The sequence below is a fragment of the Penicillium daleae genome, assembly GCF_028827525.1.
Source record: "Penicillium daleae strain IBT 16125 chromosome Unknown utg000008l_segment0_segment0, whole genome shotgun sequence".
NCBI lineage: Eukaryota > Fungi > Ascomycota > Eurotiomycetes > Eurotiales > Aspergillaceae > Penicillium > Penicillium daleae.
Genome location: NW_026623156.1, coordinates 7,257,842 through 7,282,786, shown reverse-complemented (window position 1 = coordinate 7,282,786; position 24,945 = coordinate 7,257,842). Strand labels below are relative to the sequence as shown.

General features: G+C 48.7%; 7 protein-coding genes across 7 annotated transcripts; 5 read left to right on the top strand and 2 right to left on the bottom strand.

The window, feature by feature from the left end:
* Positions 1-408: 408 nt before the first annotated feature.
* Positions 409-1,938, top strand: rvb2 (RuvB family ATP-dependent DNA helicase reptin; the record flags this gene model as incomplete). Its single annotated transcript, XM_056914491.1, has 3 exons — positions 409-417; positions 476-922; positions 985-1,938. The coding sequence occupies 3 exons, from the start codon at positions 409-411 to the stop codon at positions 1,936-1,938; spliced, it is 1,410 nt and encodes a 469-aa protein (XP_056763340.1).
* A 220-nt stretch (positions 1,939-2,158) lies between these two features.
* Positions 2,159-3,508, bottom strand: N7458_011108 (GYF domain-containing protein; the record flags this gene model as incomplete). Its single annotated transcript, XM_056914490.1, has 1 exon — positions 2,159-3,508. One exon carries the CDS (start codon positions 3,506-3,508, stop codon positions 2,159-2,161), a length of 1,350 nt encoding a protein of 449 aa, XP_056763339.1.
* A 253-nt stretch (positions 3,509-3,761) lies between these two features.
* Positions 3,762-5,069, top strand: N7458_011107 (polyubiquitin-binding protein UFD1; the record flags this gene model as incomplete). The annotated part of the gene is made up of 3 exons (XM_056914489.1): positions 3,762-3,764; positions 3,830-4,147; positions 4,215-5,069. The coding sequence occupies 3 exons, from the start codon at positions 3,762-3,764 to the stop codon at positions 5,067-5,069; spliced, it is 1,176 nt and encodes a 391-aa protein (XP_056763338.1).
* A 455-nt stretch (positions 5,070-5,524) lies between these two features.
* Positions 5,525-6,391, top strand: N7458_011106 (TMEM53 family protein; the record flags this gene model as incomplete). The annotated part of the gene is made up of 1 exon (XM_056914488.1): positions 5,525-6,391. The coding sequence occupies one exon, from the start codon at positions 5,525-5,527 to the stop codon at positions 6,389-6,391; it is 867 nt and encodes a 288-aa protein (XP_056763337.1).
* Positions 6,392-6,954: 563 nt separating this feature from the next.
* N7458_011105 (DUF4246 domain-containing protein) lies at positions 6,955-9,028 on the top strand (the record flags this gene model as incomplete). The annotated part of the gene is made up of 4 exons (XM_056914487.1): positions 6,955-7,145; positions 7,201-7,282; positions 7,368-8,405; positions 8,459-9,028. 4 exons carry the CDS (start codon positions 6,955-6,957, stop codon positions 9,026-9,028), a joined length of 1,881 nt encoding a protein of 626 aa, XP_056763336.1.
* A 283-nt stretch (positions 9,029-9,311) lies between these two features.
* N7458_011104 (DNA-directed RNA polymerase III core subunit RET1) lies at positions 9,312-13,103 on the bottom strand (the record flags this gene model as incomplete). Its single annotated transcript, XM_056914486.1, has 3 exons — positions 9,312-12,120; positions 12,182-12,963; positions 13,044-13,103. 3 exons carry the CDS (start codon positions 13,101-13,103, stop codon positions 9,312-9,314), a joined length of 3,651 nt encoding a protein of 1,216 aa, XP_056763335.1.
* An 8,563-nt stretch (positions 13,104-21,666) lies between these two features.
* N7458_011103 (uncharacterized protein) lies at positions 21,667-22,104 on the top strand (the record flags this gene model as incomplete). The annotated part of the gene is made up of 1 exon (XM_056914485.1): positions 21,667-22,104. The coding sequence occupies one exon, from the start codon at positions 21,667-21,669 to the stop codon at positions 22,102-22,104; it is 438 nt and encodes a 145-aa protein (XP_056763334.1).
* Between the last annotated feature and the right edge of the window lie 2,841 nt (positions 22,105-24,945).

The following is a 24,945-nucleotide window of genomic DNA, read 5'->3' as shown; positions in this document are numbered from 1 at the left end:
GGTCAATAGGAAATGATTTCCTCAAGCCTCTAGGATCCCAGACAGGCTGACGATGCTTATCGGTAGGAGGATGGTGCGCTGGACGAACACAACGCAAACGAGTCTTTAAGAATGCAGGTTACGGTGAGAGGACAGTTGAACTTGGCGGAAACCGGCGCAATAATGTAGATTCTGCCAGTGTCAAGATTCGACTCGTCACAACGGATCCACTGTGAAGACGCGGAGCTGAAACCTGAGATTCATTCGACTGGTGAGGTGAAGATCAGTTCTTTGAGATGTACTGCCGGGCGGTGAGAAAGGTGGCCGTCCTGATCGGCGATCTCTTGTTTCTTCGGAGGAGCTCTGGTGCTTTTTGATCTTAGCCTTCCATCCCCAATTCAGAGTCGGATATTCCAAGACTCAGTTACAATGGCCGCTGTAGGATCTTTCATCCTGTTCTTCTGTTATTCATGCTAACCTTGTTCACCTCGGACAGCCAATTTCCACAGTCGCGGATAGCAAGGAGCTCCGAGGTCTCAACCTCATCGCCGCCCATTCGCATATCAGAGGTCTCGGTGTCGATGTGGACTCTCTACAGCCTCGGGGTACCTCCCAGGGCCTCGTGGGCCAAGAGAAGGCCCGGAGAGCTGCGGCAGTGATCCTGCAGATGGTCAAGGAGGGTAAGATCGCGGGTCGCGCCGTGCTGATTGCTGGACCCCCTAGCACTGGCAAGACTGCAATCGCGATGGGTATGGCTCAGTCACTGGGATCCGATGTTCCATTCACAATGCTCGCATCGTCGGAGATCTTCTCAATGGAGATGTCGAAAACAGAGGCTCTTACGCAGGCCTTCCGGAAATCTATCGGAGTGCGGATCAAGGAGGAAAGCGAGATCATCGAGGGCGAGGTCGTGGAGATTCAAATTGACCGTAGCGTCACCGGGGTATGTTTATTTTTTATTTATTTTGAACTTGTCAATGTACTGGCGCATGCTGACAGGCGTAGGGCAACAAACAAGGGAAGCTCACGATTAAGACCACCGACATGGAAACGATTTACGACATGGGCACCAAGATGATCGACTCAATGACCAAGGAACGTGTGATGGCTGGTGATGTCATCTCCATCGATAAATCGTCTGGCAAGATCACCAAGCTCGGCCGATCATACGCTCGCTCGCGCGACTACGACGCGATGGGCGCCGACACCAAGTTTGTCCAGTGCCCCGAGGGAGAGTTGCAGGTCCGCAAGGAGATTGTTCACACTGTCAGCCTACATGAGATTGATGTGATCAACTCACGGTCACAGGGGTTCTTGGCTCTGTTCTCTGGCGACACTGGTGAGATCCGCAGCGAGGTTCGTGACCAGATCAACACCAAGGTGGCAGAGTGGAAAGAGGAGGGCAAGGCAGAGATCATTCCCGGTGTGTTGTTCATCGACGAGGTCCACATGCTGGACATTGAATGCTTCTCCTATATCAACCGCGCCCTGGAGGCCGAGCTCGCACCCATCGTCATTATGGCCAGCAACCGCGGCCAGGCTAAGATTCGTGGTACTACGTACACATCCCCTCACGGACTGCCCCTTGACTTCCTCGACCGGGTAGTCATCGTCAGCACCCAGCCATACTCTGGCGACGAGATCCGCCAAATCTTGGCTATTCGCGCCCAAGAGGAGGAGATTGATGTTTCGCCGGATGCTCTGGCCCTTCTGACTAAGATCGGCCAGGAATCAAATCTCCGCTATGCGAGCAACATCATCACCACTTCTCACCTTTTGAGCCAAAAGCGCAAGGCCAAGGAAGTCAGCATCGATGACGTCCAACGCAGCTTCCGGCTTTTCTACGACCCAGGTCGAAGTGTCAAGTTTGTGAACCAGTACGAGCAACGCTTCATTGGAGACCAAGGAGTGGTCAACCTCACTACTACTGCCAACGGTGACGCGATGGAGATTTCATAATATGCGGATACTAGCTTTTCTCCGCGACGCGTGGTTCACTGGCTTAATATGAACCGAAGCCGTCGCTTGAACGGGTCCAACCAAAACTACACTGGATTTGGGTGCTTTCTTTGTTTTTCTGCCACATCAAATGATGTATGATAGGACTGGCGCTTGTTGAGGTGATATCTGTGCTTTTTTTTCTGAAATGACTTGAAACCCTGTTCGCATACATCTAGTCTTACACAAAGCTCACTGCTTGACTCCATGGTCCTGTATCTCCGACTCGGCGGAATTCCACGCCTTCGCCAAAATAGCCAGCACCTTTCCATGATTCCATCATGGCGCTATCGTAAGGGCCATGGGGATCGCCGCCGTCGCGAGCATCGGCCCACCGAAATTCCCACATCGTAGGTCCTGGCTCGGTTTCGCCGTTGTCTGAAATAGCTGGTGGATCGACCCAGCTCTCGCCCGTCTCAGTGCGGTATTGTCGAGTCAACAGCTCGCGCTCCGTGTCGTAGATTTCAGGTTGTCCCCGGCCCATGAGGATGTCCGCAGCACCGGTCAGGGTATCGATCGCCTGCCTCCTGTTGGCCTCGTCAGGATTCTCATCTGTCATTTCGGTGTCTTCCGTAGCATCGTTCTTTTTGTTTTTCTTCTTGTTCTGCCACTTCGGCTTTCGTTGGAGCCCTTTCCCTAATCGAGCCAAAGCTTCCAGTATCGTCTCACCACGCTTAAGATGTGTGATGATAGTTGTCAAGGCATCTGCTGTCAGAACACTGTCGTTCATGCGATCCTTTTCCTTCCTCTCCTCGTCGCGCTTCTCAGCGGCTTCTCTTGCCATTCGGATATCTTTCTTCGAAACCCCATCCAGCCAAGTATCATACACGGCATCTGGATCAACAGCTTTGCGAACGAAATTGCCCTGGTCGTCAAACCGACCTTCCTCCTGCTCGGCGCTCATGTTGAAAGCATCGAGCAAAGGTGCGTTCTTTTTCTTCGCGCCCGCACCGAGCTCCTCGTCCAATTCGTTGTCGATCCTGGCGCGCTCCTCCTCTCCAACGTCGCTTCCACTTTCTTCATCTTCTTCGAGATCGATTTCGTCGGCGCCTTTGCTCAAATCCGCATGCAATGCTCTTCCACTCTTTGAGGATGCAACTTGACCCTCAATCTCATCATCTCGCAAGAAACGGACATTCTTCTTGTTCTTGCGCATTGCCTCGTCGGCGTCGATTTCTTCCTCCCCAAAGTCCTCCTGCAGCTCGGCGAACATATCGTCGTCCTCGGCGTCATGCTTCTCGCGCTTGCGCTTCGACTTTTCTTCTATGCGTGCGGAGAACCCCTCATTCTCGCTGTCCGAATCGTAGCCATCAATGTTGACAGCTTTGCGACGCACTTTCTGGCCTCGTTTTCCGATCTCGTCGGCGTCTAGGAACTGATCTTCGTCGAGCGTGTCGGGCGCTAGCGCGGAGGGGTTGCGAAGGTCGAATCGGGGTTTCTTGCTTTCTGGGCCTTCGAGGTCATCTTGGGAGTGATGGGTGCGAGTAAAATCTTCGCCAGCCCGTTTAGGGCGAGGATGTGAGCTTGCCATATTCCTCAAAACAAGTGTTATCAACGAGGAACAAGTTGAGCTGGAGCTGTTGAGCTTGCGACACTACTGATTTGCTTGCCACATCCGGGGTCGGAACGGAAAATCTTGGCAGACCGAACTTGCGTCACTCTCGGGGAGTTACCCAACTCCGCAAGTTACACTCTCCATCGTGGCCTTTATCCTTCGACAGCCTTTCTTTCGCTGGCAAGCTCCTAATTTCAACTCTTCTCCAAGTCCAGGTAGCTCCTCTGTCATGGTGAGCTCCAACCCTTCTTTCATTTATTTGAGTCTGCTTTTGTGAGCTCCTAATAATACCTTCAGTTTCGACCCGACTATTGGTCCGACGACCCCATGGATGGTGTCCTCGGTGCCGGTGTGATGCGGCCAGGTGCAGCACCCCGTCGCTTCGATGAGTACTACCGCTGCTATCCTGTAGCTATGCTGCCCGGTCCCGAGCGTGAGAATGTGAACCATGGTGGCAAAGTGATCATGCCGCCCAGTGCTTTGGACAAACTTACTCGCCTTCACATTACATACCCCATGCTGTTTGAGCTTCACAATGGTGCCAAGGAGAGAATGACACATGCGGGTGTTCTTGAGTTTATCGCTGAGGAGGGCAAGATCTATCTACCATTCTGGGTGAGTGCGGTGAAATTGCGGGGCTGCTGGCTTTGGACGAGCACTGACAATGGTTTCGTTCCTACAGCTCATGCAAACCTTGCTCTTGGAGCCCGGTGACCTTCTTCAGATTAAGTCTACAGATCTTCCCCCTGGCCAATTCATCAAGCTTCAAGCCCAGTCCACTGCGTTCCTTGACATCAGCGACCCCAAAGCCGTTCTCGAAAACGCGTTCCGGAACTTCTCCTGTCTTACCAAGGGCGATGTGTTCACCTTTTCCTATAATGATCAAGTTTATGAGATGGCTGTCCTGGAGACCAAGCCTTCTGGGACTAAGAATGCGATCTCAGTTCTGGAAACCGACTTGGAAGTTGACTTCGCCGCTCCAGTTGGATACGAAGAGCCACAGCGAACCAGTGGGACTAGCACACCAGGCAGTGCCATAAGTGGAGGCAAGCTTCCTGCAGGTGGCCTGCTGCATCATCAGGGAACCATGGCGCAGTCTATTAACTATGCTGCCATCGCGCCCGAGTCAACTGAAGCTGCTGCTGGCGCACGGGCTGTGTCTTCCAATTTCTTATCTGAGGGTCAGCGTCTGAATGCAAAGAAGGGCAGCAAAGCCCCAACTCCCAAGGCCAGCACCCCCACACCCGGTACTGCAAACCCTCAACACCCCCCGCCTGTCCGAAGAACCAATGGCCCTCAGCCTCTGCGACTACCTCCCAACCAGCTGTTCTTTGGATACGCGATCAAGCCAGCCAAGCCTCGCGATGAGAATGGGCAGGTCGTTCCTGAAGATCAGCCCAAGTTCCAGGGAATCGGACAGACACTACGCGGAAAGAGAAAGGATGGTGGCGGATCAGCCACTCCCACATCCGGGAGCGAAGCTGACAGCCAGAAGGGCAAGGCTAGCGGCCGCACCCTCGGGAGCACCAAGCGCTAAATCTGCTTGCACACTGCAATGTTTCATGAACTATCAACCTTGCACGGTACGATCAAAATCTCTAGATATGAGAGCCTCTAAATGCGTGGTTGGGGGAAATATTTTTACGCTGGCATAGCGAGGAGCAGGCGTTTTCGGGTGATGGGTCCTTAAATTTGCAAAATATTATTACAAAGCCTTCTGCCTTCTAGTGAACTAGTTAGTTATCATTCCACTGTCTTGTAATAATGTCCATTTTGGTACAAATTGCCGTCCAATGGTGTAGCGCCATGTGAGTCTCGGCGTAAGCGGCGAGAAGGCACGCTTATGGACCAGGATGGAGGATAGCGTGAGCCCCTCTAGGCGTGATAGCGATCACAAAAGTGTCCATAGTTCAAGGGGTCCCGCTGATTTTCGGAGTCCTTCTCAGTCTGCCCACGCCCAGAAGCTTCAAACAGTCGTGTACAGCATCCGTCATGGCAGCAGACGCTACAAATTCCCGGACAAATCCCTTGGCGGATTTCACCAAGCTGGGCCCTTCAGTGTACATAGCGGACCCAGAAGACACAACCACGCAAGATGCTCGCCCGGTGATCTTCATCGCCTTCTGGATGGAGGCCCCACCCCGGGCACTCGCCAAGTATGTCGTCGAATACAGACGCATGATACCCTCTGCACGAATTATATTCATTCGCAGCTCCTCAAATGACTTCATCTTCGGGTCCGCGGCAAAGGCGCAGCGGACCCGAGTTGCACCAGCGGTGGCAGCCCTCCGCGCCTCTGTGACCTCTGAGAATCCCGTTTTTATGCACCTTTTCTCGAATGGCGGTCTCTTCAGTGCTACCCATGTGCTCAAAGCCTACCATCAAGCTGCAGGGAAATCATTGCCTATCTCGTCAATGATCATAGACAGTGCCCCAGGCACCGCAACGATGTCCGGCTCTATGAAAGCCTTTTCATACGCGCTGCCCAAGCTATGGATACTGCTCCTGCTTGGCAAGGTTGCCTTATGGATCACCCTGGTCCTGATCAAGACCTACCAGACAATCACAGGGTCCCCAGACGCGATCAGCTTCACCCGCAAAGCGATCAATGACACGAGCCTCGTGCAACCCGCCAATGCTAAGGGGGTCCTCACTCGTTGCTATATCTATTCTGACTCGGATGAACTAGTGGATTGGCGTGACGTGGAGGAGCATGCGACTGAGTCGGAAGCGTCGGGTTGGGTGGTGCGTCGCGAGAAATTTCAAGGAACGCCGCATGTTGGCCATATGAGGGCGCAGCCAGAGCGGTACTGGTCCATTATTAAGGAGTATTTGGACCTGGACGATGCCGCATCGTGATTCCGCGGTTCACTCTGAGGATATTTGATCGCTGGTTAGTTTTGGAAATGTTGACATATCATGCCCTCCGTCTATCCTGGGACGGTCGTGTCAAAAAGAAATGGGACTGCAGCTGAGCCTCTGAAGCTGCTGTACAGTGTATGTCGTGTGCGAAATACTTGTTCCGTCTTATTGGCCATGAGCTCTTTGGTTGGCAATTGACTTGTCCCTTTCCATGGTAATTCGGACTGTTTGGTCACTATGACCAACACCGCACTACTAATCATCAACAATCGGAAGAGCATTCCGTGTTCTCCATTGCCAGGTGTAATAGCACTGGCGGATACTGCCGCGGGTAGCGACGACAGCCGTACATCATCATATACTATTCTCGTTGGGCCGGCACATTTTGTGTACCTTCACAGCTTTGTAGCTCAGATCTATTTTTCCTCGCTGTTTTCTTCCTTGGCGTACATTTTGTCTGATCTTGACATTGCTTGATTAAGGTGAATTATCATCACCGCCCATCAACAGCATCACTAATCATAAGATCTCTCCAGTCGTCCTTCGTGATAATTGCAGTTATGTTCCAGCATCGTGCCAACGAGGATGAATTCCTTTCTGCCAGCAGGAACAAGGATTCCCGCTTGATTCTCCCCGGATATGGCCTCCCTTTGGACTATGCACCGGTAGAGAAGAACATTTATGGCGTGGAGAGTCGGAGCATGTTCCCATCGGCCCTGGATGACAGGGATATTGAGAACGGATACACAGAGTAAGAAATCTGCGATCTTTTTCATGGAAGTAAGCTAACTAACTTTATCAAACAGATTGCCAGTCCAGTCACTTCGTGAGATCGGGATGGTCAGCATCATGGAAGAGTTAACTGATATTCCTGAATGGTGGAAAAAGGTAACAGAAGAGCCACACATTTATTAAAAAAAAAAAAAAAAAAAAAAAAGGAAAATTAATTGACTTTCTCACCCCTCGCCCCCAGATCTATGATCCTGGCATTGCGGACGATTGGAAAAAGATCGCATTGAACAGTGATGCCGACATTACCCCCAACATGGCCAACTGGATCGTCGACGAGCTCAGGTTCAAAGCCATGATCTACGAAATGAGCCAGGCTGTCGGCTTATACAACGGAGATATGACCAAGTCCGACACAAATGTTCCCGAAGCACTGCGCGAGAGATTGAAAAAGGAAACCGAGGTACTGAATTATAGTGACGCCGACCTGCAATTCTACCTGCCGGGAACCCTTCGAAAGCAACGTGATCTCCTTGCCATGGCTTTATACCCTCTTGTGTACGGCAAAACTCGCATCCTCCCAAATGATACTATCGGGTTGGATGAAGCATTGCGGCACGCTGGGCTGGGCGAAGTGATTGCCAAACCTCGAGAGACGGGCATTACTCGAGAAGACATGACCTGGCGAGTAGCAGCACGATCAGACATTCAGGTCAGGCCGTACAGTCGGAACTTCCAGTCCCTGCCATCTGACTTTGAGCTGGGCGACGACGACCGCTGGCATATTGTCTCGTACATCAACAATCTGCACCCCGTCAAGCATCGCAACATCTACAAAGTCATTGAGGACGCGTTCAACTGTATGGTCCCACAATTCAATATGACCATGACTCCACTCAAGGACATGCTGCATTCCCGCGCGAGAATCGAATACCACAAGGCTCAATATCATCCCATCCCCCAGTCAGTTCTTGACAAGGAGCCACAAATCAGACCCAGAGAGGCGCAGAGCGAGTTTGATGAGCGATATGAGAAGTGGAGACTGGAGAATTTCAAAGTTGTCCAGCCCGATGCTGGCATATTCATTCCCTGGGCTGTGCCTCCCGGTCTGATGACCAAACTCCCTGAGGACTTGCCCAGTGCCGTCCGCATTGAACGAGGAGTCTCGCTCAACAGGGACTACAAAGAACGCGGTCTGCAGGTCATCACGCGTGTTCTTGGGGTAGATCTTAGCCCGGAAGATCCTTATTTCCAAACCGATTGGCACGTCGAAGGCCAAATGGTAGGTTGCAACTCCAAACGTTTAGAGTTAGCAAGTCTGATAGCAAAGCACAGAATGAACACATTTGCGCCGCAGCATTCCTCACCCTCGACAACGAGAACATGGAAGACCCGGTCATGGAGTTCCGCAACATCGTCGAAACCGGGACCCTTGGAGATATCGAGCATGACCCGAACGACTTCATCTGGCTGAAGCAGGTCTTTGGCCTCATGAATGGTGAACCTGCAATCCAGCGCCCAGGGTCAATCAAATGCACTCTCGGCCGAACGGTGATATTCCCCAGTACCGTACAGCATCGCGTGACCCACTTCGAGCTGAAAGACAAGTCGAAGCAGGGGTATACCCGTGCCCTCGTCTTCTTCCTGGTCGATCCAAATCTCCGGATTATCTCCACAGCCAACATTCCACCGCAAAGACTGGACTGGACGCTCGATGTCAAGGGAGCGAATGAAAATTTGAAGGCCACGATGGCAAGTCTGGCCCTGGATAACAAGGACAAGAAGGGACCGATGCCCATGTCGTTGACGGAGGCACTGGATATGAGATACAAGTTTTTGGAGGAAATGATCGAGTTTACCAAGTATCAGCATGTCGCGTTTGAGTCACCGGTCGTGAACATTTAAAAAAAAAAAATGCAACGGCGAAAATTGGTGAATTCAGCAATTCTACTGGATTGTTGTGAAAGTTTTGATCTAGGGTACTTTCGTCTTTCAAAATGCAATTTTTCTCACCTGCGTGCGTATTCTGCTCTACAAGATCTACGCAAAGTTTGTTTAGGCTCATATATTCAAATCGCCGCGCTATGCCATTCGTGTAGAGAACTATTCACACCCTGAAAAGCCATGCACCCTAAATCTATTATTTTTCCAAACACCAGTCCATTCTTTAGCCCAGGCAATACACCCTTTATCGGCCCTTCATCTCGGGGAACTCATCATCCAGCTTCAGACGAGCAGCAACATTCATACTCATCAGCTCCTGAATCAGAAGCTTAGCTGCGTAGGGGATGGACATCTTCACGACCGAACGAGACGACTTGCAGCCAGGGCACCAATTCAGATAACCCATGAAGCCACACTTCTCGCAAATATCGACTTCGTGGATATCGGATGAGATCATGAGACGCTCTAGCAGCAGCTGACTGGTTCCGTAGGCAATCAAACAATCACGTTCCATCTCACCAAGACGAAGACCACCGTCACGCGAACGACCTTCAGTGGGCTGGCGGGTGAGTGTAGCTTTAGGACCACGGGCCCGCGAGTGCATCTTGTCCTGGACCATGTGCTTGAGCTTCTGGTAGTAGATGGGGCCAGTGAAAACGTAGAACGGCAGTGGCTCGCCCGTGATACCAGAGGTGAGCATATCCTTGCCACCGTAGCTAAAGCCGTGATCAATCAAAATCTGAGACATCTCCTGAACAGGACTACCACCGAAGCATGTACCGTATCCGTGTTGGCCAGAGAGCACGCCTGCCTTGCCGGCAACCAGCTCCAACATCTTCCCGACTGTCATTCGAGAGGGGAAACCGTGGGGGTTCATGATAATATCGGGATTGATGCCGGAGTCGGTGAAGGGCATATCAGTCTGGTCGGCGATGATACCCACGACACCCTTCTGGCCGTGGCGAGAAGAGAACTTGTCACCAACTTCAGGGCGGCGGGTTTGTCGAGTCAAGACTTTGAGAAGCTGGGTCTCGCCCTCGGTAGCTGAGACCATGACTTTATCAATGTAAGCGGGGTCGGGGAGCTTGTATGTCATGGGGGCGGCGTTCCAGGTGAGTGGCTTGCTTGAGTCGCTACCGAGACCACTCGTGTGTGCCGCGTCGGGAGAGACCTTGTTGATGTAGACCTCGCCGCTCTTGACTTCTTCACCCACTGCAGCGAGACCATCGCTCTCTAGGAGAGCGTGCTTGCGGATCGGGGCATCGTTCTCGTACTCCGGTGGGTTGAGACGGTCCTTCAAGCCGTTGGGATAACTCTTGAGGTTTGTGACATATTTGCGATAGACCTGGCATCGACCGAATCCGCGATCCACAGATCCCTTATTTAGGACCAGGGCATCCTCAATATCGTATCCAGAGTAACTCATCACAGCAACAGTGGCGTTCTGACCGGCGGGCAACTGGTCGTACTTGACCAACTCGATTGTCCGGGACTTCACCATTGGCTTCTGAGGGTAGACCATAAGGTAGAGGATAGAGTCGATACGCTGGAACTGGTTCGAAGCGATAGCGCCAATGGCTTGTTTACCCATGGCACATTGGTAGGTGTTACGGGGCGACTGGTTATGGTGAGGGTAGGGAATAAGGCCAGCGACGGCACCAAGAACCGTGAAAGGCTCAATTTCGAGATGAGTGTGAGCCTCGTTGATGTCTTTCTCGTAGATTGCGATGTACGAGTCATTCTCCTCATTCACGTCGAGGTACTCAACCAGTCCTTGAGCGAGGAAATCGTCAAACTGCATTCGCCCATCACGCAGTTTCTGCAGATGGTGCCGTCGGACCCGTGATTTTCCGTTTTCAACAATGATGAGAGGTCGGCAAATTCGGCCATCATCAGTCGCGAGGTGGACAGCTCGCTGGTGGTGGTTGATGTAGATACTAACAAACTCCGAGATTCGTCTCATGCGGCGAAGTCGGCGGAAGGCGTTAAGGAAGTACTTGGGCCGTCGTGTCAACGCAGTTGGCGTACCGTTGATAGAGATAGTGTAGCTGCCAGGAGCATAAAGCTGCATTCCGCTGACGGTCGAGATGTCTTCAGCACCCAGCATAAAAATCAAGTTTCGCACTGGGCCCTCTTCATCGTTGGTGGTGATGTGTGTCATGAGAGCCAAATTTTTGACCAAACCACAGGCTTCACCTTCGGGCGTGTCCGCGGGACAAAGCATACCGAATTGTGAGGGCTGCAGGGCACGGGGACCAGAAACCTTTCGGGTCTTCTCGAACTGACTGCTAATACGGGTCATCATACCCAAAGCCGCAATGTAACTCAGCCGACTGAGAACGTGGGTGACACCAGCACGCTCCATGCGGAAACGCTTCAAGCTCCAGTTACCAGTGGAGATAGCACGGTTCATGCCCTGCGTGATGTGATTGCCGTGCATACTCATGACACTCCAAGCGTCGAATTGTTCTGCCCGATTCCGCTTGTTCAGAACCTTGTCAATATTCATCTTGATGTCGAAGCAGAACTTCTTGAAGAGATCCTCGAACAGTAGAGCCAGCAGCTGACCCGCCAGTTCTAGGCGTTTGTTACCCAAGTAGTCACGGTCGTCCACCAGAGCCGGATCATTCTTCGCCATCAACACACGGCGAGCCATGTGAGCAACGTAGATTGCCTTTGGCCGGAAGTTCATGTCCTTGACCTCAATATGGGAGATAATGACGGATGCGATAGCTTCGACGGCCTCTTGCACGTGGGTTCGGCGGTATGCACCTGTCTTGCGGTTGATCTTGATGCGAGAACCGATCCAGTCGAGAGCTTGCTGTTGAGTGTAAATGCCAAGATTCAGTGCTTCTTCGAAGTTGATGGCAAAGTCGTCCTGATACAAACTGTCGGATCCAGCAACCAGCTGCAGGATCTCCTTGTCGGTATGAATGCCCATGGCCTTGAGCAACACGACAATCGGAATGTCATCGCTCAGGACGTTGTGCTTCACGTAGAGCCTATCCTTCTTGAGGACGATATAACTCTTCGATTTACGCTCGTTGGAAGAACTAGAGACAATGAGTCAGTGGGGATGCTCCAGGTCTTGGTGAAAATTAACCTTAAACATACCTAGTCACCGAAGCTTGGACGATCTCTTTCTTCGGGTCCGTCTCAACGATAATTCTGTTCTTGCTCAACTGTTCTTGGACCAGAATAACCTTCTCTGTTCCGTTGACGACGAAGTAACCACCAGGGTCCAGGGGACATTCGTTGAGAACTGTCATCTGCGCGGGTGTCTTGTTCGCAAGCACACACTTAGAGCTACGCAACATAATCGGCATCCGACCGATTGAGACACCTCGACGAATGACACGTTGACGACCACGAACGTATTCAAAGTCGACCAAGATCGGCGCGGCGTATGTAGTATCTCGAAGTCTGCACTCCTGGGGAGTCACGTCCGACTGGAACTCGATTCCAGCATCCTGGGTCTCGTCTGCACGTCTCGGCGAACCAACGTAGATATCCGTGAATTTGATGTAAAATTGGTGATCTACATCGCTGCGAATGGTAGAGCTCGACTCGACAATCTTCTTCAACTGCACTTCGACAAAGTAGTTGTATGAGTCAATGTGCTGCTTCACCAGACCCTTGACCTTGAGGAACGCCGGCAGCAGATTCCACTTATCCTTCGCGGTATCGATGGGATCGGTGAGAGATTTGTTGTAGTAGAATGGTTCTAGTAGCGCATCAAAGGGATCCTTATGCTTGTATTTTGACGCAGGTTCTTCGGTCTGATCGGTTTGGGTCTGGGTCTGAGTCTGGGCTTGAGTAGGCTCTGCCTGGGTTGATTCCTTGGCGATAGAAGAGCGTTTTCTCTTGAGGGGTTCGGTTGCAGCATTTTGGCCAGCCTATCACGAGAGAAAGAAAATCAAATCAGCATGACGGCTCAGTGGTTCGCGCGCCGTTGACAAAAAAAAAGTTTTGGTACCTCCGAGGGCCGTCGGGGCTTCGCTGCAGGAGGGGCCTGCGGCCTCTTGCGCAGCGGCATTGTGGTGTGGAGTCTGAGGTCTGGAGAGATTAAGTCTCAGCGATCCCAGGCTACTCAATTTCCAGGGTGATGAAGGTTGCTGGTCGACGTCGCCAGTGCTAATCTCCGATGGAGGGGAAGGCCGCGAGAATTTGGAGATGGCTTATCTAATCAGTCAGCTATCCCAAGCGGGTTAGGGTGGATAACTGACACCTGAGGCATGAATTTACTCGGGCCATGACTGACTACCTAAGCGCTACCCAGGTAGCTTGCTTGTAGATTTTGAAATCAGGACATCGGTATGATCATTAAATGTTCTTCCTTAATCAGTCTTAAAGATCAAGTCTCTCGGGTAGTGAAGTTGAGACATTTGGTGTTCGGAACGTAGAGAACTATGTACATATCCTGTGGAAGTATTGACATACGACCTCGAATGATTCATTCTCGTCTGCATCAGAGAGCCCACAAGCGGACTAATATATGTTAGACACATAGATCTTATATCTGGCGCTATACTAGAAGGTGAAATGCCCAATAGGAGTTCTTCCACGGTAGCGAAGAATATCCAAAAAAGATCAGACACGAACCTAGCAAGCAATCCCCACCATTATTTCGAATAGAAGAGATGTACAAACCTCGAAGACTAGTCCTTAATCCGAGATGCTCTTAGGGCTATCTTCAGTTGTGTGACCCCTCGGGGTTGGTCTCTAGTGGGTCCTTGGACCTGCTCGCACACGCAGCGTGGCCGCTCTTGACGTTTTCAATGTCTGCACGGACGGCCAGTTTCGAACCCACACGTCTGGGCCATACATAATTGACTTGGTAATTGCTCGATGGCAAGTTGAATGAACCCCTCAGTACAGGCTAATGGTATGCTGAATGTATACAAAGATTAGGTTCTTCACATCAGGCGAAAAGATTGCTTATCAAGTCTTGAAAGTAGAAATCTGATTGTAATTCATTATACCCATACCCATATAATAGACTGCAATGACCGTGAGCCTAGAGTATTAATAGCCCGTTACACAATGGTCCATGATCGATTCTTGTGGTACCCTAATGTGTACAAATCTTTAGCGCATCCCATGTCTACGAAACCCGAGATTCGAGATTGGCACATTCCCTCGCAAAAGTTGGAAAAAGAGGAGATTCGTGGCAAACAATGACTTGACTGACCGCAACTTCCGAATACAACCTATCGCCACTGGCGCGGACTACGACTGTGTGGAAGGAAAGGGTGGGTGGCAGCAGGGATTGTTTCGCCGTGGGGTATTTTTCCCATCAATGCCCCTCCAACCGAGTGGTCCCCGCAGCCGATAACGTCCGCCTACCGACCGGATTTCCTATGCCATGTCTTGGCTTTCCCTTTCCGTTTTGGTGCTCAGACTCTCGCCGCTTTTGCTCACTGATGAGCACGTCTCTGAGCCCTCTGAGCTGATCAGTGTGCATTACGTAAGCACTCTGATCAGCTCGGGAATTGACACAGACACCACACGTTTTACTAGTTAGTTAACGTGATTCACGGTCGGGCGGGCGTCACTGCCGGTCGGGCGGCCCCACCAAATATGAAAAAACCTTCAATTTTTAAGCATGAATAATACCACAAAAACAACATAAATTTTGCTATTTAACACGTGTAGGGCATTTAATATAGGTATGACCTTTAATCCCACATCCAGAACAAGTGATCTGCCGCCTAACTATAGGCATAGAGGGTAAAGCAGGTTCTGTAGGTTGTTCTACAGGTATCTCTGGCAAAGATATATCTTTACATACATCCTTCTTCTCAATAACAACATCACTCTGACTGCTCTCCTGACCCCTTAAAATGCCTCTCTGATTAATAAATGCATGTTTGATCGCTCGTTTTTTTGTCTGTTTTTTGTTGGTTGCCTCTAATTGTATACAGCGATCTTGGAGGAAAATTTGGCGGTGGACCACTTTTATGGTCATTTCGTAGGTCCTCTTAATCTCCCGTTTAATAGGCGAAGAAAGGATTGAAGAAGAAGATTCTAGACCCTTTTTGATCCGAGATTGCGATTTTGAGAATTTTGAGAGAGTCCAGAGAGTATTTGGATTACTATCACTACCGGAAGAGAGTGGTCGCTCGGGAAGGATCTCAAGAGGAGGAAGTTCATCTAGGTGCACATTTAGTTTTTCTAAGACTTTATCTGGATTAAATAGTGCTAATCCAGTAGCTAAGAAGCTATTCTAGATAGTAGAGGGCTTAAAAGCTCCCTTTCTTGTATCTGCAATTAATTCAAGGAAATCTTCCTTATTAATAGAATTAACTCCATTCCGTATTATAGTTGAAACCGCTCCTCTATAAAGCCTCTTCAAAACTGAAAAACAACTAACATCTAAAGGTTGTAAAAGATAAGAGGCATGGGAAGGCATGCAGATTGCAATGATATTATTTTTATCACAAAGTCGGTTAAATTTAGGGGTTAAATGACTCCTATGACTATCCAGGACTAGGAGGTAATATTTTCCTACTCTTCTCCTAATATTTGGGATAAAGTAATATTTTAGCTACTAAATACTAATCTTATTAGTACTCTAGCTATTTTTACTTGTAGTAAGACTAGCTCCTTCTTGATTTTTCAGGAGGGGTTAGCGTAGATATGCTAGAAAAAGTTTTCCCTTGAAAACAAAGAGTGGAGGATAAACACTTCTATTAGCTCTGATATACTCAATTGAAGTTACCTACGCGCGATTTCCGGCTTATAAGAGAGCTCTTTTCCTATAGTATTCAGCTGAGGTAATAATCCTCTGTGTTACGCTAACTCCTATAGCAAAACCAGACTTATTAAAGTTAAAAATATTATCTGAAGTGATACCCCACTTTTCAATAGTATTTTGGACCAAATCAAACCATGGTTTAATAATTCGAGGGTCCTCTGAAAGTGCTCTCTGATAGTCGTATTTTCGAGAGAGTCGACTGGATAAATTTGGGCGTCGTTTGATAAATTGAGTAGGCCAATTGACACCAATAGTGGAGGGGGTATTTTTCTAGGCACTTCGTAGGAGATTGGCTATATCGCGCAACATAGGCATCGTGAGAGCAGCACCTCTAGTATCCATATTAAGTAACCAATTTTCTATTGATTGCTCTTCAATTTCAGTGAAAATATGGCCAGTTGGTCTCTTCTCAGCCAAAGATTCGCGCCCATTGATCCGATACTTCAAAGTCGAGACAGGTAAATCAAATGATCGAGCAGCAGCTGCAGCAGAGGGATATTTACCATCTTTTATAGCTTTTATAGCTAATAAAAGACGGCCCTCCTGCTCTATCAACTTTTTTTTCGATCAGAGCGTTGGGGGGGCATTTTTGTTGTGGTTAAAAAACATGTTTTATTATTGAGGGTGATTTTTGATGGGCCGCCCGACCGGCAGTGTCGCCCGGGAGACCGTGAATCACGTTAGCGGCACCACACATTATGTAATACCCCGATCACATAATCAATTTTGCCCGAGATCGTTACCATACATTACCGCAGCAACTGCATTACTTACTACTAACTATAGCAACTACATTCTATCTACTACTACTATCCCCTCGTCCGTCCGGGAAGGACAATTAGCGTATTTTACTAGGCTATACTAGCGTATATGAATAACGCGTACTAATTGGCTAATCGCGGTCACAGTTCAGTATGGTAATTAATCAGGCCTAATCGACTAGCTAATTCTATGAAATTCGTCCCAACACTGCCCTTTTACACATAGGCTTACACTGCCGCATTCTAAACAACCAGATCTTGACCGATTGGCCTGTTGGCCTCTTTTGCCCTTTTCTCTCTTATACTGACACCACACACAAGCTTTTCGCCTATCGAATTGAATTCGCTGGTGGTTTATACCAGGTACTGGCCTTGGTACTGGCGAAGGTGCAAAGGCAAAGAGCTGCTGGTAGAGCTTTCGCCGAAAATCTAGCTAACTAGATAGCTCACTAGCCCCCTGTTGCTTCTTAAAGATATATTAAATGCGGTAAGCATTAATAATTGCAGCATCAATAAAGAAGAAAAGCAGAGGGAACCAGACACGCTCGCACTTTCGATGAATTTCATAAGAAGCCCTATACTGATTTGCAATATCCACACCACCTATATAGTGATTGTAGTCATTGATAGCAGTAGGAATCTCGAGCTCCTTAGTTATCTCATCACTAAAAGGTATACGCGAGATAGCTGCATTCGTAGAGGTTGGTGATGGCCGCTTCTGCTTAGTAGGAGTGTATATCTCTAGCGAGTAGATAGTAGATAGTAGAAGGACTATATTATTGTCCTGCCAAGCAAGACATAGAACCCCTTCAGCCTCTGCTGCATAGAGTATACCCTATAGGATCGTCTTAATGTGATCCTTTAGCTCAACGAGCTAAGAAGGTATCCTATTTTGAGGGCGGGTAGTACCACATGCACCACATTGAATATCTCGAAGCTCTTTGAAAAGGGCTACCGAGGTAAAGTAGTTATCTAAGTAGACAATATAGGGTGCTAGGGTATACGAATTGGCCGGCGAATTGGCCATGAGGTTGGTATGCGAATTATTCATAGGGGTAGTAGGAAGATTAGCCATCGAATTAGCTATAAGATTGGTATGCGAATTGCTCATAGGGGTAGCAGGAAGATTAGCCATCGAATTAGCCATGAGATTAGTATGCGAATTGCTTATAGGGGTAGCAGGAAGATTAGCCATCGAATTGGCCATAAGATTGGTATGCGAATTGCTTATAGGGGTAGCAGGAAGATTAGCCATCGAATTGGCCATGAGATTGGTATGCGAATTGCTTATAGGGGTAGCAGGAAGATTAGCCATCGAATTGGCCATAAGATTAGTATGCGAATTGCTTATAGGGGTAGCAGGAAGATTAGCCATCGAACTAGCTAGGCCAGGAAGCTTCTTGACCATCTTAAGCACCATTCTTGCCGTAGGGCTAAGGCCTTCATATTTAAACATCTCCGCGATCCCCTATAGGCGGCTACTCCATATAAATGTCCAAATATAGCCATGTTCTGCGAGGGCAAAGATCTTATAACCTTGTTGAATTGGCTTATTAGGCATCTTGACAGTATGCTTCGTACGGCCAAAGCAGCGAACCATAGTCTCATCGATAGAGATATTAGAACCTGGTTGGTAGTGCTTTTCAGCAGCCTCTTTAAAGAAGAAAGCCAGAGGGTCTAGCTTATACTACCACTGCTTCTTATCCTTCTCCGATCGCATCTCATCTTCGTCAGGGTAAGATATATGAAGATAGCGCTTAATCTGTTCAAAGCGCTTAAGGGTCATATAAAGCGGAGGAGTATATAGTGGTCCTTCTCGTCTATCTTGCGCCTAGTAGAGATCAATGCGTAGCTCAGGGTGAACACCCATATAAATAAGAATACCAAAGAAGACCTTGATCTCTGCAGTTGTAGTATCCTTCCACGCGCGAGTAGTAGTAGTAGTAGCAGTGGTAGCTAGCTTCGCTAGATTTCGCTGCGCGTATACATTAGTAGATTGGCTGATACGATCGAAAATCTCTTCGCTAATAAAGAGTGTAAAGATCGCGTATAGGCTATCTAGGTCAATGCTAGTAGGTAGGTGCAGCCGTAGAGGTTCGGAGGAAGGGATCAAGGGCTTTAGCTGCCGAGAGAGTTCTTCCTTAGTAGGTAATTCGGCAGTAATCTCGTCAAGCGTACGCTTCCGTGTAGCCTTAGTAGATTTCTTTGGAGCCATGGCAGATTTATTGGCAGGTTGGTAGGCAGGTTGGTAGGCAGGTTGGTAGGCAGGTTGGTAGGGGGTTACGCGTGTAGAAAAACACGCGTTGATGACTTAGTAGATAGTGGAGCCCTATATCCAATAACACATCGAATATTTTAGTCCGATAACCTATTGGATAATATAATACGCTAATTGAAATGCGCTAATTGTCCTTCCCGGACGGACGAGGGGATAAGAGCTTCTCTTTCTTCTTGTTATCTAGTTCGTCATCTGATTCTTCATTTGATTCATTTCATATTATTTACATAGCCTATTATACCCTACAGGAACGCCTTGTATGGCCAATTTCTCCACAATTTGAGCACTTAGAGGGCGCTTTCTTCTTGGAGATCTTCTTGTCTGATATTTTGTTGTTTTCTTGAGCTGGTTTGCGAGCTAGCAGTGGTAATAGAGGATCAAGTATTGGCATAATGCAGTTGCTGTGGTAATGTATGGTAACGATCTCGGGCAAAATTGATTAGTTATGTGATCGGGGTATTACATAATGAGTGGTGCCGCTAGTAAAACGTGTGGTGTCTGTATCAATTCCCGATCAGCTCACTGAGCAGGTCTGATCTACTCACTAAGCACGTGGCCTGACTAGTACCTTAGGGCGCTGGACTAAGCAGAACCGACTTGGCAACCTTCTCGGGATATTTGATCGCAAAAAGGGAGGTCACAAGGTATCCCATCGGATGTGCCACTAAAGTTGCTTCAGAAGCGGTCGTAAGGCCTGCTTTCTCAAACATGCCCATTCAAGTCGCCCGGAAGAGATTCAATCTTGATAGAAGACAGGAGCGATGTTCGCCACAACCCATGTCCCTCTAAGTCCAATAGACGCAGTTAATACGACGTGTCAAGGTCAAGAGTCTTGATCAACGGGCGCGAAGGCTTACCAAAGCTTCCCAAGCCATGTACAAAGATAGCTGGCGTACTGCCCTTTCCCTGTTTCTTATAGTAGAGACGCTCCCCTTGTATTGCAGTGAGATTTCCTCCAATCATTAGGTTGCGGTAACTTCAAGTCATCCGGTGTAGGTGCATAGGAGACGAGTAGATTCGCTTTCACAACCTTGTTGATCAATGACTCTAGGCTAGTAACCGATACTTTGACTTCATCACCTGGCTGAAGCCATACTGGTGGATTCTGTCTAAATTCAACATCAGCGGGCTATATAGTGATACGAGCTGACTGCGTGCCCACGGATCCATTCCGGGTAGGTCTTGCAGGAATAATTTGCGATGCTCAGCCGCTTAATATTCTGCGCATCGCGACCTCAAGGAGGAGGAGGGGGGAAATCTCCCTGTATGCTGCAGACCTGTGGAGGTACTATAGGAAGGGCGGGCAGTACCCGTAAATGGCTTAGTCTGCCACAAACGGACGGACCAATCATATCGCATCCCTTAGCCTTACCAACCAATCATATCGAAGTAAGCAAAGTATATTCTTTGTGAATGTTTTTCTAAGGACGTCTCCCCGTTCCAGTTGCAATAACATGTCCCGGCTGAAGGGTGGTTCCTTTTGAAAGGGCCTCTAATCAAAGTAGGAATTGAGAAAATCAATTTTTTTGTTGTAGCTCTCTGTCCCTCCTAGCCATTGACAAATGTTTGTACCCGGAGTACGTCAGGCAGATGAGCTGCTGGAACCACGACTGGATCCTGAAGAAGATTCAGATGAGCCAGATACCAAAATGAGTCAAATCTCAACAGTCAGGATTATGTACCATTGGACGATATGTATCGCCAGATTTGCCAATGAAAAACTGCCTGTGGTCACGTTGACGCTCTCTGGCGGTCGTCCTTGATTCTGCAATGACTTGATATAGGGATTCCAATGGCGCCCTAGAAGCGAATGCTAAAGGCTCAAAAGCTTCGTCATCCCAGTCAAGGTGGCCAGCCCGAGGCACTTGAATTCCGGGGTCCAGATAGGCAACAAAATTTGTTAGATGATTCGACATATTAAAAATACATATTGCGGTCATCCTTGTGGTATAATTTGAGCATTCAAAACACTTCGCGGGGTCGAAGAGAGATTAAATACGGTAAACTGAGCCCATGATGCCCACATCCCCAAGGTATTTGTATAAGCAGGCTCGAATGATGTTTTAGGGCATAATAGTACAAACCTCGATTCGAGCCTAATGTTACCACTTATTTCTTACCAGCGCTCGATGGAGGAGTGTACGTCAACTGTTTCTGCTACTGCAGTAGGACTTTCTATTGGTTTTGGAGAAGCAGCACAATCTATGGCTGGCAAGAAGGTCGGTATATTCTTCGGGTACCCAGAAACGAAGAATCGCTTGGAATGGCGGATCATACGTATGAAGGTAATGATGGTTTATCAGACTCTTTCGGTTTGTTCGCTTTCCCTTTGCTTTTCTTTCAATGAACTCTCATCTCAAACGTTCTCTTGATTCATCACCATGTTCAATATCACTCTCGACATATCTTTCCTTCTTGCACAACCACTTGCTTCCTATATACCCCAACAGCAAACTGTCATTTGTTATATAGCAAAATTATCAAACACATCGATGTTCAGCATGACGTCCTTCGGCCATCACCCGGCGGCAGGACCGCTCTTGCTTCAATTGCCGACTTCCCGCTACTACCTGCACCTGCACTTTGCCCATGTTTACTAGAAAGTAGTACCTTCCTCACAATGTAGAAGGAATTGCCTCATGGGTAGACTGAGATCCCCCTCCCCCAATGTTTCTTTTCTCTTCACACCTTGCGTGCTACAGCGACTGAGCTACACCAAAGCTAAGTATACTGTTCATATCCTGTTCCCTTATAACTGTTTCACGATGACTGAAGGTTTTGATTGGCGTTCGACACTGATTCAATGTATAGTTTCGCTTGTAATCTTCATCTTGACCGTTGCGGGGGTAGCACCGTGGGTCAAGAGACACTGGGGTCCCTTCTGCGCCCGTTTACGGGAGTGTTGGAGACGCTTCTTGCCGGAAGAACCCCTGATCTTGAGCGGCAAACTGATGACCATGGAGCTGAGCTGGATTCCCTCGAAGCCCTCGAAGCCCTCGACGCCATCGACTTGCCGCCCTCCGCCGTCCCCCTTCCTCCCTCGTCCTCCTCCTCGAGCTCAGTAGAGCCAGCCGACGACGCCGTTCCGACGCCGCTGCCTTCGTCCTCCTCGCTCCCTGCGCCGCCTGCCGCCGCCGTCCTCCCTGTCCCCCCGCCCTCCGTCGCCGCGCCGAGTTTCTCTCGCCCGTTGCCCCGCCGTTCGTCTCGAATCCGCTCGCCAACTCAGTTCTATGGTTATTAGTGCTACCACATGGTGTCAAAACCATGGCTGCGATGACGGATCACCGTGTCTGCTGAAGCCACTCGAGGTGAGTCGAGTGGTGGAAGTATGTCGATTACAGGCGCCCAATAGGCTCCCACCTTCGAGACGGCTAATCTTGATTGTGGGAGTGGGGCCACCAGCGATGGGCTCGCACTTCTTCGCAGTGCTGGTGACTAGTAGCCTTCGGGTGAAGCTAAGACGAGCCTCAATGTATCTAAAACTTTGGTTTCCCGATAGAATATCAACATTTCTCGCGTTATCTTCTACACTGAATGAATCACGTCACATCCATCAAGCTAGCATAGAGAATGTGGAAAGGAATGAAGGTGACATATCATTTTGAATATCTGTGCCAGTGACAGCTGTGACGTAGGAGAACTTGGCTTTCGAGGACGATTCTCAGAGTGAGTGACTGCGGGCGTGCAGCTATTCCATCACCTTCTCCTTAATGAGATCTAAATTTCACAGAACACTGCTCTATAACTTCAGTAAGCCTGTAAAATGACCCCAAGAACATGCGTGCATACGTTACGCAGCAAGAGTCCCGATCTCGTTGATTCAAATGAAACTCCGAGACGAGGGAACTATTCAAGGCCCGTATTGAACACGGACCTCCGACGTTCCCGAGGCTGCTTCAAGGTTCACATCCTGTGCCTTGTTGACTGATGAATGGAAGCCCGGTATCTCGATCCATATCAGAAATAGTGTGTCCAGGCGTAGTTGGGAGAGTCGTCATTGGCGGGAAACGGGTATAGCTCCCAAGCGGATTGAGCGAAATATCAGGTGCACGGCTCTCTATATCCCTTTCCGCGCCAGATTGTCTGTTACTGTGCTTCTTGATAAGTCCCGTTATAAGATAGCCGATGAAAGCGATGCCGAGCCCGATTGCTGTCCCGGTCAGCGAAGACACAGTACATTTGGACCAAGAATACGAGCATTCTTGAGCAGTTGTGGTCATCTTGGCTTCGAGTGTTGATGAAGATTGAAAATTTTAGGGGAAATGGAGTGACACAAATCTGCAAATAGAGGGATAACATGAGAGGTAGGTATGATGGAACATGTTTTGTATTAACGCCACCGGCTCAGAACCTGTGATTGGCCATATTATCGACCGCTTTCTTAACCGCCTATGCCTATTACAGAGTAATTACATAGTACAGTATAAATTAGCCACTCCCTAAACCTAATCCGTGATCCTGACGGGTACAGTGATAGCCGAATCCCGAAATGGGTCAGTAGACGCCAAGGTTGGCCAACGGCGCTCGCGGGGCCCTCGTTAGAAATCTATTCTATTTCCATATTTTTTTTCTCTTCTATAGTGCACCTATCGATAAAGTGCGTATTGTAACTATTCGATTGGTCAAATTCTCGACTCGAAACTGTCTCGGACATTCAGTATATAGTCCTGAAGATGTTTTTTAAGATAAGTCATAGTAGAGAAACGCTGACAGATTAGTGGTGGAGGAGATAGGGCGTTGGTTGATGTAAGGATTGTTTTGCGTTGCGAGTGCTATGTAGTCTGTTTACGTCTAATCTTTACTGTTTGATCTGTATGTTTCGTCCCTATGTGCTTCGGTACTATAATAATGTGGAGAAGGCAGCAGTGGGCGAAACTCGGGGAGACGGGAAAAGCGTGGGAGGGCAAGGGTTTCTGTAGAAGTTGGAAATACCAATGTATATTCTATACCATGTTTTTTGAAGATATACTCATCGTAGCCTGTTCTTTACCAGAATCTTGTCCTGTAGGATGTCCTTGATACTATTTCCGAAGCTGAAGTCATTGACTTGCCTAATTTCATCTACGCGGGGCTACGCACTTTTAGCCGGCGCGGGTAAAAGCAGAGTTTGTGCTTGTTAATGCTTTGTTGGAGATCATGTTGCCTGGGTAGAACCTCTATTTTGTACTTCAATGTCTAGGCACGGATCACCGGTATTCTTCAACACTAGGGGCCAAAAAACGGCTTTCCTCCGGTGCCTTCCTTTTTTGCGGCATAATTATTCGAGCTTTTTTTCCTTGAAAGGATGCAATGACTCAAGAAATGGCTTTATGACAGAAAAAGAGGGCTACACAAAAGTGATTACCGAAATAAACAATATTGTGGGGCGCTGCTTCGAGTTGGCCTGGGCGCGGCGGACTGGGTGCTCAATAGATGCCTCTGATCGGTATCTGAGTAATCAGTGAGCTGACTGATCACACTCACTGAGAGCCTCTGAGCAGTCACGTGAATACTCTGATCAGCTCCCTGAGTCTGAGTCTTGAGCCTGAGTCCGGTCTGAGATTTACTCAGTGAGTCTGACTCCGAGTGCCCGTATAAAAGCAGCGGTATCTCAGAAAGGAAAGCCCCACCTGGCAGAGGAAAAACGCTCGGTAGAGTGACCTATGTAACACTAACTTACACGGAATTCCAATTAATACATTAATAAGCAGTTTTCTCATCTGATTAGTTACCCTGTCAGTTACAAACCTATTGACGTAGTTTATGCCACTTGTGAATGATCAATTGCCGTTCCTCGTTTGTTGCAGTACACATTTCTTTAATGCCTTGTGTGATCCTTAATCGTATGATCTCTTTCAATTTGCTCTTGGACATAGAATTCCGGAGGTTTTTATGTAATCCATCAAGGGGAAAGCCTGCAAGACCGCAAATACCTTCGTAGCCAGACGCTGTTAATAGCCCCTTAGGAATCGAAAGAATTGAAGCACCTACCACTTAACGGTTTGAAGAATGTACCACCTAACCCTTTGCCGATACCTAGGATCAGGCTCCTGCTACCTAATCGCCGGACAGCGTAGATAGGCTGCAGGATAAGACTAGTAAC